Source organism: Vitis vinifera, chromosome 8 (assembly GCF_030704535.1).
Source record: "Vitis vinifera cultivar Pinot Noir 40024 chromosome 8, ASM3070453v1".
Taxonomy (NCBI): domain Eukaryota; kingdom Viridiplantae; phylum Streptophyta; class Magnoliopsida; order Vitales; family Vitaceae; genus Vitis; species Vitis vinifera.
In genome coordinates, this window is record NC_081812.1 from 21,529,545 (window position 1) to 21,542,737 (window position 13,193).

General features: G+C 41.5%; 1 protein-coding gene and 1 pseudogene across 1 annotated transcript; both read right to left on the reverse strand.

The window, feature by feature from the left end:
* Window positions 1–799: 799 nt before the first annotated feature.
* LOC132254213 (probable L-type lectin-domain containing receptor kinase S.5) lies at window positions 800–7,132 on the reverse strand (annotated as a pseudogene).
* Window positions 7,133–10,376: 3,244 nt separating this feature from the next.
* Window positions 10,377–12,821, reverse strand: LOC100264008 (probable L-type lectin-domain containing receptor kinase S.5). The gene has a single exon (XM_002275604.5). The coding sequence runs from the start codon at window positions 12,622–12,624 to the stop codon at window positions 10,666–10,668; it is 1,959 nt and encodes a 652-aa protein (XP_002275640.2). The 5' UTR covers window positions 12,625–12,821; the 3' UTR covers window positions 10,377–10,665.
* Between the last annotated feature and the right edge of the window lie 372 nt (window positions 12,822–13,193).

Consider the following 13,193-nt stretch of genomic DNA (forward strand, 5'->3'; position numbering starts at 1 on the left):
AACGAGCAAACTCAGCTTGTGCTCACCACTGGGTTAAATTGCATCCTCATTATATTATATGCACTAAAATAAACATATGCTAAAACCTTCATAAAACAAAATATTTAAAAAATATTTTAATAAACAAATTAATTCTAATTCTTTTATTTTTAAATCTCATTTAATTGATCACTAAAAATATAAAAAATTATTGTGATAATTTTCTTAACAATTTTTTTTATATAATTTATATATTAATTAATATAAAAATATAAATATTAAAAAAATTTATTCATATATCATTATTTATTTTATATAATTTAATACAATTAAATTAAAATGAATCATAATTTTAATATTAAATATATTTTAAAATTAAATATATCATAATCAAATATCACAATGTTATTATCAAATAATAATTATATCATTTAATAATAAATATAAATTATAAAATTCATATTTTTTTTATCAATGCATACGATATTATTATCAAATATAATTAATTATATCATATGCATATATCATTTTTTCTAAAACAACTTTAAAATGTTTATTATTATTTATTATATCATTTTAAAAAATTTTCTTAATATTTTCATGAATTTTGATTAATTTTAAGCTCACCGATATTTTGTATCAAAATATCCGTTGATATATCTCTGATATATCCGATATATCCGTAAAATCGAAGTACCAATATATCCATGATTACTGATAAGGATATTCATGCCCCATCACAAACAAAGGAGGGGAAATTTTGTAAACACACGATGGGTGGTGTTCAAGAAAACTAATGAAAAACACGAAGCATACTGATTTATAGAAGATGGGCACCCTTGAGTTTGAATATTTGGCATGATTTTCCCCTCCCAATCAGTTTTGAAGATGGAGTATTTTGGTCTCCACTGAAAGAGTAGTCCTCTAGATCCTCGTTCGAAGATGGAGGCATTGCCGGTGGCCACACAAAAGCAGGTTTGTCCATGGGGATAACTGGTGGAGCAACCTCTCCTGCACGAACCCTCAAAGCAATTCTCATGGATGGCCTATGGTTTGGATTTGGATGGCAACAGGCCAATGCTAACATCAACACACATTCAGCTTCCTCCTTGACGAAAACCTCATTTAATTGCAAATCCACAACATCAAGAATGCTCCCTCTCTTGTAATTTTCCCATACCCAATCCACTATGCTGTTGTTATAGTTGTTCGGCAAACTTTGGTTTCCTGGCTTTCTTCCACATACAACTTCAAGTACTAGGATACCAAACGCATAAACATCCGTTTGAACTGTTGCCCTGCCAACAAGAAGACTTTCTGGAGCCATGTAGCCAGGTGTTCCTGCAATGGCTTTGGTGGAATGGTGAGTTTGATCACTAGGATTGATGGTTTGTGTAGGATCCCTCCCGAATCTGCCACGTGGCTCCCTCTCAGTCAACCACGCGAATAGTCCCCCTACTGACACACGACGTTACTCATCCCACCAGGGGGGATGCTGTACAGCAGACGATTCACCTTCTCCAGATATCCCTCACCAGACACTTACTGTCGGGTGGAAGATGGGCGCTGTTCAACTTCCCCGGCCAATCCGTGTCTGGACCCATGGATGCATCCACCCGGAGTATTCCTTTGGCCAAAGATTTAGTATCCTCGGACGTTTTTACCAGGAGCATACTCTCAATTCGCCGGATCCATTTCCGGACGAAGTCAAGAAAGCAACTCTGACAACGCTTTTGACCAAGTCCCTTAAATCATCACTCATCTTCAATGCAAGACATGCTTGATGGGACATTCACAAATTTTCTCAGATCACCTGGCGTATCACACATACTGAGAATAATAATTGAGGTGACAAACGCCACTTGAACGCCCTTATGACAGCCATCACTTTGCGTCGGAAAGGTCATGATTGCTTCGCCACCCTATGAGCCGCAATCATGACCATGGGACCCGCTAGCCTAGCAAGGACACCTTCTCTGCCTCATATATAAGCTTGAAGGTAATTCTCAAGAGGTAAGCAATAGAAAAATCGTGGAGGAACGCTCCCGCAATTGCTTTCAAACAACTTCCGAAATACTAACTTAAGCATCGGAGGGTGTGCCCGGACAACCTGTCCGGACATCTTTTTGCAGGAAGAAGGAAGGATCTTTTCATGCGTTGATCAAAACTCCGTTTCTGGTAGCTACAATTGCTACGTTGGAATTTTGCTATCAATAGTTTGAGCCAGGCCAAAATCCCCCAACCGGGCATTGAACTCTGAATCCAGCAATACATTGCTTGCCTTTATGTCTCGGTGAAGCACCCTCTTCTCACATCCATTGTGAAGATAGTCCACTGCCTGGGCCACCCCATAAATGACAGCATGCCTCATTTCCCAACTCAGTGTAATCTCTGTTCTATTCCTTTTGCTGCAAAATATGAGCTTGTCTAGGCTCTTATTTGGCATGAACTCGTATACCAGAATCAACTCATTTCTTTCATGGCACCACCCGACTTATTTCACGAGATTTCTGTGATGGAGGCTGCTGATTGTTGTGACTTCTGCTATAAAATCTTGCTTGCCATCGTGTGAATTCCTTGAAAATCTCTTCACAGCTACCTCCCTATTTTCCAAGACTCCTTTATAGACTGTCCCAAATCCACCTCTGCCAAGCAAGTTATCAGAGTTGAAGTTTTCTGTAGCAGCTTCGACTTCTTTCAATCTAAATTTTCTTGGAGTCGTGGATGAGCCTTCAATCTGTAGCTCTAACCCAATATCATCACCCTTGCCCACATAAGATTTCCATTTCCAGTACAAGGATAAGGCCAATCCAATAAACAAAGCTATTACTGCAGAAACTATGATCCAGATCCATTGCAAGTTACGATGATCTTCATCTAAATCCGATGCACTGAATTCCCATGACGTTACACAGCTTAGTTAGGTATTGTCTCCAGTTGATGCTAAGAATCCTACATAAGCCCTCTGAGGGAGAGTAGGATAGGCTAAGAGAGTAAAAAATGACCGGAATGCTCTTGTTCTTTCCCACAAAAACCCTCAAAGCTTCCTCATCAGACTCAACTCTCACCTCGACATCCTTACCAACTGAAATATTCACACTAAGGGGTTTTTCTCTTTTTAAGTAGCCATTCAAGTTCAGGTCAACGTGGCTACCATCCAAATCTTCTGTAGTGATGTTTCCGGTGACAAATTCTACTGCCACTATTTGGCTTTTAGTTGAGGACACTGTATCCTCGTTTACAATCCCAAGCCATTTCCCTCTATTGTTCTTATTCCCAGTTAAGATTGTTTGTTTTGATAGAAACAAAGTGTAGGAACTCTCAGGAAGCAACAGAACATTGAGAGATTTGAAGTGATATATTTTATTAAGCTTCAAAGCACTTATTTATACAGCTAGCTTAAAACAAAAAAACATAAAAATAGCAACAAACCTGCTACCTATAGATACTTCCTAAAGAATAGAAACAAACCAACAAATTCTTCCTAAGGATAGGTAAATCTTCCACATGACTAACTTATTTGACTGCTTTCACTTCAATCTACTCAGCTCTATGTCAGCAGTTCCTAGGACATGTCATTCAACAAAGATGAAGGCTAGGTCTTGGCCGCTAAAGATGTTAAGTACAAAGGTGGAATTAAAAGAAGTCGTGCCTTCATTGTTGCTCCACACCTTGAATGGCTTCTTGTACGAAGCCCAGCCGGATTCATTTGCGAAGAGACCACTGGATCTAACATCAGGTGTAACTTGGATGACATTGAAAAGTATAGATGAATTCCTTAAGAAGAGATCACCCTCATTTTCTTTCTTGAAAGTAGGATAACTGAAATTGAAGCACCCAACTTGGGTAACAGCACCCACCAAGAGAGCTGACCGAACTTCTCTATTGTACCAAAATACTTAGCCTTTTTACATAGTAACTCTAGTTAAGAAAAACTAGAGAAAGAGTCAGTACGACTTTTGTAATATTTTGGATATCGTCCTCAAAGACTGGCTTCTGAAAATTTTCAATACTAGAATAAATGAATTGTTTTTGTTTAAATCCTAAAGTGAAAAACAATATGTGAATAATGCGAAACTAAGTAAAAGAAATTAAATTAATAAAAAAATGAATATTGATTTTAAATTCAATTTATTCAAGTTTGAGGTTTTCCACAATCCAACCTAGGGTATAAAAATTAGAGAAAACAAGGGTCTTTTAAGTAACATGATCTTAGGGTTTTGGGATCCTTGGCCGTTCGCGATCAAGTTGAGTTCTATAACTCAAAATTGCATTCGAAACCTAATTTTTCATTTTTAAATCAGATTCCTAAAACCATCAAATGAATGAGATTGATTACCAATTTAAGATTTGACTTTTTAACCCTTCCTACTCCTTATAGTTTTGTTTATGGGCAAATAACGATAGGAAAAACGAGGATAACTAATGATCAAGAATTACCAAGAATCACTAGTATCAGGTAATAACCTACCATATTATTCTCTAAACGAACTCACAAGGATAGGATAAAAAAATGATAAATTGTCACCCAACCAATAATTAATCTCATTGTTATAATAATTTACCCATTGTCCCTATAGGTTTCCTAGCCCTTAGGTTTTCATGCTTCAAGTCCTAAGTTGGCTCTTAGCCTCTCATGGGGGTGATGTCACATTCACAATCCATAATAGGGTAAAAATCCATAATTTAAATCAAAAGAAACTAAAAACAATATATTTAATAAAGAAGAAAAAGAAAACAAACCAAAATTCTCGTCTTCTTCCATCTTCAATGTCCAACTCTCCGGAAAAAGATAAAAGATCCCTAAAACCTAGAATTGAGAGAGTTTATATAATATCATCAATTACCTAACATGTGACACACTCTCATTGGCCACTTATTACAAAATAATTTCCTAAAAATGATTAAAAAAATAATAAAATGGTGAATTCTAGTCATGTGGGGTCCACTTATGGTGGATGGAGTGCCCTAGATGCAATTCCCGAGGTAGAGGAGGCAAAACATCAAAGTGGCAGTGGGTGAATTCGAAATTGGTGTCATTTCGAAGTGGATTTCGAATTCATAAGTTGAATAGATGCAATTCCCGAGGTAAAGGAGGTGGAACATCAAAGTGGTAGTGGGTGAATTCGAAATTGGTGTCATTTCGAAGTAGATTTCGAAATGACCCTCCAACTTGGTGCAGTTGTCTTCAAATGGTCATAACTTTTTCATTGCAGCTCCAATTGGTACACCGTTTAAAGCGTTGGACTCCTAACTTCCCGAGCTTCAAAACGATATATAGTATATATATATATATATATATAATGGACTGCAGAAACTGCTCTAAATTTATCCTCAAAGTTAGAGTATATAATACCATAAGATTTTTGAGTTCTAAATTTCCATGCAGTTGAATCTTGCTTCATGCCTCATTTTCCATGTTTTCTTGCCTTCTTTCTTACTCCATAATGGTCATTTCTCATCTTCCAAATGCATGATATCCTTGTCTTGCCTTTCCTTATGGTCCATGAGTCTTGACTCACTTATTTCCTCTTTTAGCCATTTCTTGATATTTCAAAATCTAAAATGATTCAACTTGCACAATTTTCTTCCCTTGAACCTGATATAAGTCTCCAAAGTACAAATTAAACTCATGGCTAGGGCCTTAGCATTGATTTAGGTCAAGTTGGGTGATTTGAATATCCTTTAGTGTACAAATCATATCGAATATGTGTCATTAGATATTTTGGCTCCAATCAAGAGCTGCTAGCAGTAGAGAGTTAACTGCTGCAGAAAAACACATGGAATATTTGTTGTGTAACATTCTATTTCAGCCTGCCAAAGATGCAAATACAATGGACTGATCTAGTACAGAAAATGGCCTTTATGGTATCAATATGCTTGGGAAAGGTTATGTTCAAACATTTGCAGCTACCCTATTTGAAGGACTTAACACAAAAATCATGTTCATCACTTGTGTAGGACCCCTCCCGGATCTGCCACGTGGCTCTCTCTCAACCAACTACGCGGATAGTCCCCCTACTGACACGTGGCATCGCTTATTCCACCCGGACGAAAATTCTCACTCATTACACCCGGACGGGAATTCTATACGGTAGACGATTCACCTACTTCAGATACTTCACAGTCGGCGCCTGTCGCCGGATGGGAGAGGACGACGATTCAACTTCCCCGGACAAACATGTCCGGACCCTCCGGTAGCGCTTACCCGGAGAGTATCTGCAACCGACGATTCAGCTTCTCTGGACAGCTTGGCTCGTAAGACACTTGCGATTCGCCGGATCCGTTTCCGCACGAAATCAATAAGCAAACTCTGACAACGCCTTTGACCAAGTCCCTTAAATCATCACTCATCTTCAATGCAAGACATGCTTGATGGGACATTCACAAATCTTCTCAAGTCATATCACACATGCTGTGAATCATAAATTAAGGTGACACACGCCGCCTAAATACCCTTCTGACAGCCGTCACCTCGCATCACAAACGTCATGATTGCTTCGCCACCTTATGAGTCGCAATCATGACGATGGGACCCTCTAGCCCAGCAAGTACACCTTCTCTGCCTCATATATAAGCTTGAAGGTAATTCTCAAAAGGGTAAGCAATAGAAAAATCGTGGAGGAACACTCCCGCAATTGCTTTCAAACAACTTCCGAAGTACTAACTTAAGCATCGGAGGGTGTGCCCGGACATCTTTTTGCAGGAGAAAGGAAGGATCACTGTAACGCGTTGATCAAAACTCCGTTTCTTGTGGCTGCAATCACTACGTCGGAATTTTGCCATCAACATTGGCGTCGTCTGTGGAAAACCTTCTTCTCAGTAAATCCTATACCTTCCAACTGCAGAGATGGCTTCACCCTCAAGAAGTCGTTCTTCTGCTAGAGGGGACGAAGGCTACTTCGAATGGCGAAGCAGCATGGAAAGACGACAGCGAGAAAATGAACGACAGATGCAAGTTTTGCTCCAGGAAACGAGGAAACTCAGGGAAGAAAACAATGTCTTGAGGATCCAAGGCTCTTTTGAACCTCAGCACTATCAGCGGATGCAGAATCCCTGTCACAACCAAGAAGCTCCGTTCCCCAGGGAGGTGATCCCAACCCTCGAGGCGCATGAAGTATGGCCTAATGAAACCCCGGTGCACGCTCACCATGTCCGACGAGACGAAAGTTCAGGCTCTACTCGAGTCTCGTCCAAGAGACAACGCGAGAAAAGGCCTCAAATATTTGACGCAATGCACGCGCGTCTGGGACCCCAAACACCCTGCAAAAATAGGCCTCACACCACCATATCGATGGATGCACACTCCGAACCTACAAACTCGCCTATTTCACAGGGACATGTCGTCCGCCCACAATTTGTCGCGGGTTGGTAAAGATCCCTCGCACACAACCCCTCCGGGCTCTATCAACAGGCGCCTGGATGACATGCTCTCCACGCCTTTCAGCCCTCGCATCATTAAATATGAACCCCCACGAGGGTTCATCGTCCCGAAATTCTCCACGTATGACGGGTCAGCCCAGATGGTACCAGGAGGGCAACGCCCTAGGGTAAGAGCCTTGTCGCTACCCAAGTTCGAACCCTGGGGACGTCACCCACAAGGGCCAAATAAACAAATGGCCTCATAAGACTCTGCGCTGTCTGACCCATTCCGGCTGTGATGCCCCTGACTGGCACATTTCGGTGGTACGGCTGGGCACTAGAGCACAAAACGACTGTCCGGCCCATTCCGGCTGTGATGCCCCTGACTGGCACAGTCCAGTGGCTACGGCTGGTGTCACACCCTCGAAAATCACCTTAAAATTTTCACCTGGTGTGTGGTGCTAAGGACCCTTTCTTAGCCAACCTTCCTTCCCAGCCTTCTCAACACACACACACAGCAACAACAAATCAAAGGAAACAGGGACACAACGAGGTTACAGGAAATCCTTCCCAAGTTGTATTAATCTCAACTACAAGATACAAAATTTCTTCCCCGAGTCAGAGAGCAATGCTTACATCCCAAGCATTCAGAGATTACTTTCCCTCTTCTCCCTATCTCTTATCTCAAGGCTGCAGGAGCCCTTTTAAAAGACCCACCCTGCAGTTTTTTTTTTTCCCCTGGTGGTTATGCAACCACCCAGAACCGCCCTGAACTGCTTGCATAACCACCCACTACCCAGATGGTGGCCTGTTGAAAAACCACCCACTTGCATCAGCATCAGCATCAGTAGTGCCTCAGCCCACTACCAGTCCATGCAGCTGACTGACTTGATCACTAGCTATCCCAGCTAGTGCTCTGACTAACTGCCATCTCCTCGAGCCTGCCTCATTAAGTTGCCGGAGAGCCCTCCCCTAACAAGTTGTCATCTCCCGGCTCTTCGCCTCTGCTAGCTCTATCCAAAGAGCCTCGTTGTCGTCCTGGGCCCCTATTTATAGGAACAAAGCCCCGAGAATCCCCCCAAACGACTGGAAACCTAATTGCACCAAGTTCCGAAACGACACACCATCTGGCAGAGTTTTCAAAGTCGGCGCGCCTCACTAGCTCCCGCAACGAGAAAGCGCCACGTGCCATTGTTGTCCATATGAAAGAGAAATTGTGTAAAGTTAGTATTTTTATCCCGCCTTTTCTGCCCTGATCAGATAAGCGAGATAAAAGGGGGTATTGTAGGACCCCTCCCGGATTTGCCACGTGGCTCCCTCTTAGCCAACTACGCGGATAGTCCCCCTACTGACACGTGGCATCGCTCATTCCACCCGGACGGAAATTCTCACTCATTACACCCGAACGGGAATTCTATATGGCAGACGATTCACTTACTCCGGATACTTCACAGTCGGCGCCTATCGCCGGATGGGAGAGGACGACGATTCAACTTCCCCGGACAAACATGTTCGGACCCTCCGGTAGCGCTTACCTGGAGAGCATCCGCAACCGACGATTCAACTTCCCCGGACAAACATGTCCGGACCCTCCGGTAGCGCTTACCCGGAGATCATCTGCAACCGACGATTCAGTTTCTTCGGACAGCTTGGCTCGTCAGACACTTGCGATTCGCCGGATCCGTTTCCGCACAAAATCAATAAGCAAACTCTGACAACGCCTTTGACCAAGTCCCTTAAATCATCACTCATCTTCAATGCAAGACATGCTTGATGGGACATTCACAAATCTTCTCAAGTCATATCACACATGCTGTGAATCATAAATTGAGGCGACACACGCCGCCTGAATACCCTCTTGACAACCGTCACCTCGCATCACAAACGTCATGATTGCTTCGCCACCCTATGAGCCGCAATCATAATGATGGGACCCGCTAGCCCAGCAAGTACACCTTCTCTGCCTCATATATAAGCTTGAAGGTAATTCTCAAAAGGGTAAGCAATAGAAACATCGTGGAGGAACACTCTCGCAATTGCTTTCAAACAACTTCCTAAATACTAACTTAAGCATCGGAGGGTGTGCCCGGACAACCCGTCCGGACATCTTTTTGCAGGAGGAAGGAAGGATCACTGTAATGCGTTGATCAAAACTCCGTTTCTGGTGGCTGCAATCGCTACGTTGGAATTTTGCCATCAACAACTTGTATAAGGAGAAACTTCATTTTTCCTTCCCTCTTTGTCTATTATAATTCTGCTGATCAATGGGGTGAATATTATAGATTGATTAAATGCTAAGACTAAGAGAAAAGAACTAATTAAATTGAAGCCAACCATCAAGGTGTTTGCTGGTGGTAGATGCATCCAGCAGTTAAATATGTCTAGTTATGGATATACGTAAGGGATCAAGTTTGAAGATCTGACTGCAAATTGGGAGGGGCCTGGCTTGTCTCCTTTGCACTCCTTTTTGGTCCTTAGCCCTTTCAGATTTTTTCTCATCCTGGATTTCATTTCCAATGAACTACAGTTTGGATAATTTGTTTCCAAAATTATTTCTGGGTTTTCTCCTTTGCAATCCCCTTTGGTCCTTAGCTCTATCAGATATTTTCTCCTCCTGGATTTCATTTCCAATGAGCTATAGTTTGCAATTTTTTTAATTCCATGACATTCATCAGTTTGGATAATTTGTTTATAAAATTGTTTATGCCCGTTTAGTGCCTATCAATCTCTCATAAATTAATTCAGGTCAATGATAATCGACATAGGATTCATACATTTTTCCTGTGTAATTCTGTAACATAGTCTATTTTATTTTCTCTTAACAAGTAACCAGGAAATTTCCTCAATTTTCAATGAGGAATTAAAAATGTGACCAAAAACACAACCGGCCTCCACTCTATTGTAGGATATGAATTAGGCCATAGTCAATGGATGACCAGTACTGTGTTGATCCAGTCCTCAATATTCCTGGGTCCTCCATGAGAAGTTTCCAAGAATAAGCTCCTTCCAATTGGAGAAAAAGACGACAAACTCCAGGGAAATCAATACATTAGCATGTGTTTGTTGACATTGTATTTCTTTGGTAAAAAAAAAAAACTATTACAGGATACATTCATTATGGTACTATCAACTAAAAAATAAATAGTGCCAACAGATTCTAACAAACAATGGAGGGTATTCATGCCCTGAAAAAATAAAAAATAAAAGAACATTTATGAACACGTCAATGAACCTAATGCTGCATCTGAAGATCCACCATCAACTATGAACACAAACTGATAGAAGATGGACATCACCTGACTTGGTTTTTTGGGCATGGCTGGCTTATCTCCCACTGGGTTCTGCAAATGGAGAAGGCTGGTCTCCACCAAAAGTGTAGTCCTTCGAATCCTCATTGAAGGATGGAGGTTCCATGGCTGGCCACATGAAAGAAGGTTTGGCCTTGGGGATAAGTGGTGGAGCTACCTCTCCTGTGAGAACCCGCAAAGCAGTCTTGGTTGATGGCCTCTGGTATGGATTCGGATGGCAGCAGGCCAATGCCAATATCAACACACATTCAGCTTCCTCCTTGTTGAAATCCCCATTCAAATGTAAATCTACCACATCAAGAATCCTTTCCCTGCTGTAGTTCTCCCATGCCCAATCCACCAGGCTGGTGTACTTATTCTTTTTGCTTTGATCTCCGGGACTTCTGCCAGAGACAACTTCCAGTACAAGGACGCCAAATGCGTAGATATCGGTTTCAACAGTTGCCCTCCAAGTAAGGATGCTTTCTGGAGCCATATAGCCAGGTGTTCCTGCAACTTCTTTGGTGGAATGATGAGTTTGATCGCTGCAATGGATGGTCCGGGCCAGGCCAAAATCCCCCAACCGGGCATTGAACTCAGAATCCAGCATGATGTTGCTTGCTTTTATGTCCCGATGAAGCACCCTCTTCTCGCATCCATTATGAAGATAGTCCAGCGCCTGAGCAACCCCATTAATGATCCGATACCTCTTTCCCCAATTCAGGGTAATTTGATCGGTCTCAGGACCCGGATTTTGATTGCAAAATATGAACTTGTCGAGGCTCTTATTTGGCATGAACTCATACACCAGAATCAGTTCATTTCTTTCACTGCACCACCCCAATAATTTGACAAGATTCTTGTGATTGAGATTGCCGATTGTTGTGACTTCTGCTATAAAATCTTGCTTGCCTTCACGTGCATCCCTAGAAAATCTTTTCACCGCCACTGCTTTATTTTCCAAAAATCCTTCGTACACCGTCCCAAATCCACCTTCTCCAAGCTTGTTCTTGAAGTTTTCTGTAGCAGCTTTGAGTTCTTCCAATCTAAACTTCCTTGGAGCCGTGGATGAACCTTGAATACATATCTCTACCTCCCTATCATCTTCGACCTCCTCCACCGGAACCTCACCTTTGCATTTCCATTTCCAATACAAGAAAACAAACACGAAAAATAAAACTAGCACGGCAGGGACAATAATCCAAACCCATAGCAGGTTAGGATCTTCTTTATATAGATCCAACCCACTGAATTCCCATGACTTTACACAGTTTAGTTGGGTGTCGTTTCCCGTTGAAGCTGAGAACCCCACATAGACCTTCTCAGGTAGACGTGTTACGAGATCAATAGTCTCTGAAATTACAAGTGTGCTCGCGTTTTCTCCTACAAATACTTTCAAAAGTTCCCCATCGTACTCAACTTTCACTGTTATATTATCACCACTTACAAGCTTGATGCTCTGCAGGCTCTGTTGAGTGATTGAATATATGGAATTCACGTCTAGACCGACATGGTTATCATCCAAATCTTCTGGGTAACTCTTCCTGGTGTCGAATTCCACCGCCACTATCTTGGCTGTAGCCGATCCATTAGTCGACTCATTCACAATCCCAAGCCATTGTCCGTGGCTATTTTGCGGAAGATCAGTACGTCCAGTTAAGATAAAGGCCAAGCCTTCACCACCTTGGTTTGTCTTGTTGGAGATGTTGAGTACAAAGGTGGAATTAAAAGATGCCTTGTCTTTGCTTTTGCTCCCAAACCTGAATGGACTTTTGTACAAAGCCCGGCCAGACAGATTTTTCAGCAGCGACGCATCAGTAACGTCATCTGTAACTTGGATGGCGTCGTGCTTTATTACTGAATATTCCAAGATGAGATCTTTTTCATTGTCTTCATTGAAAGATGGGAAATTGAAAGTGAAGCACCTCGCTTGAGCAATGGCACCTAGCAAGAGAGTTGCTAGCAGCAGAGACTTAACCATCGCAGAAAAACCCATTTTCAGCACGCTCTCTCAGCTTGCAAAGATGGAAATGGGATGTAGAAATGAAGTATAGAAAAATGGGCTTTTGGGATATGTTGAAATGCTTTACAATCAGCCTATTTGAACAACTTTTCCTCCAAGTCGCAGTCTGGGTGGAGGATGAAGGTGCAACAATTTTCAAACTGTTTGTTTTCCAGGAAATTATAGGTTGTGAAAATCAAATTAATGACTTGCATAAACGAGAAATTCAAGTATTTTCCACCCACTCTTAACGTGTTTTAGTTTATCCTGTCATCCGGTCCACGGTCTTCTACAGTGAAACTTCCGTGTTACTTACTGTTGCTGATGGACCTATCTCTCTTCATGATTTTGAACGGGGATTTGAAGAATTTTCCAAAATCTAGACATGATCGGCAATAATTTCTATTTCCGAGAAAAAGGCGCAAGAAAATGACAACATATATTTGGTATTAAAATACTCATCATCGATTTTTCCCTAAGTCCGTTATTTCTAGAAAACCATTGACTTTTTTTTTCCTTAATCTCAAACTAGAGTTATGCCATATTTACAATTAGACTTTTAC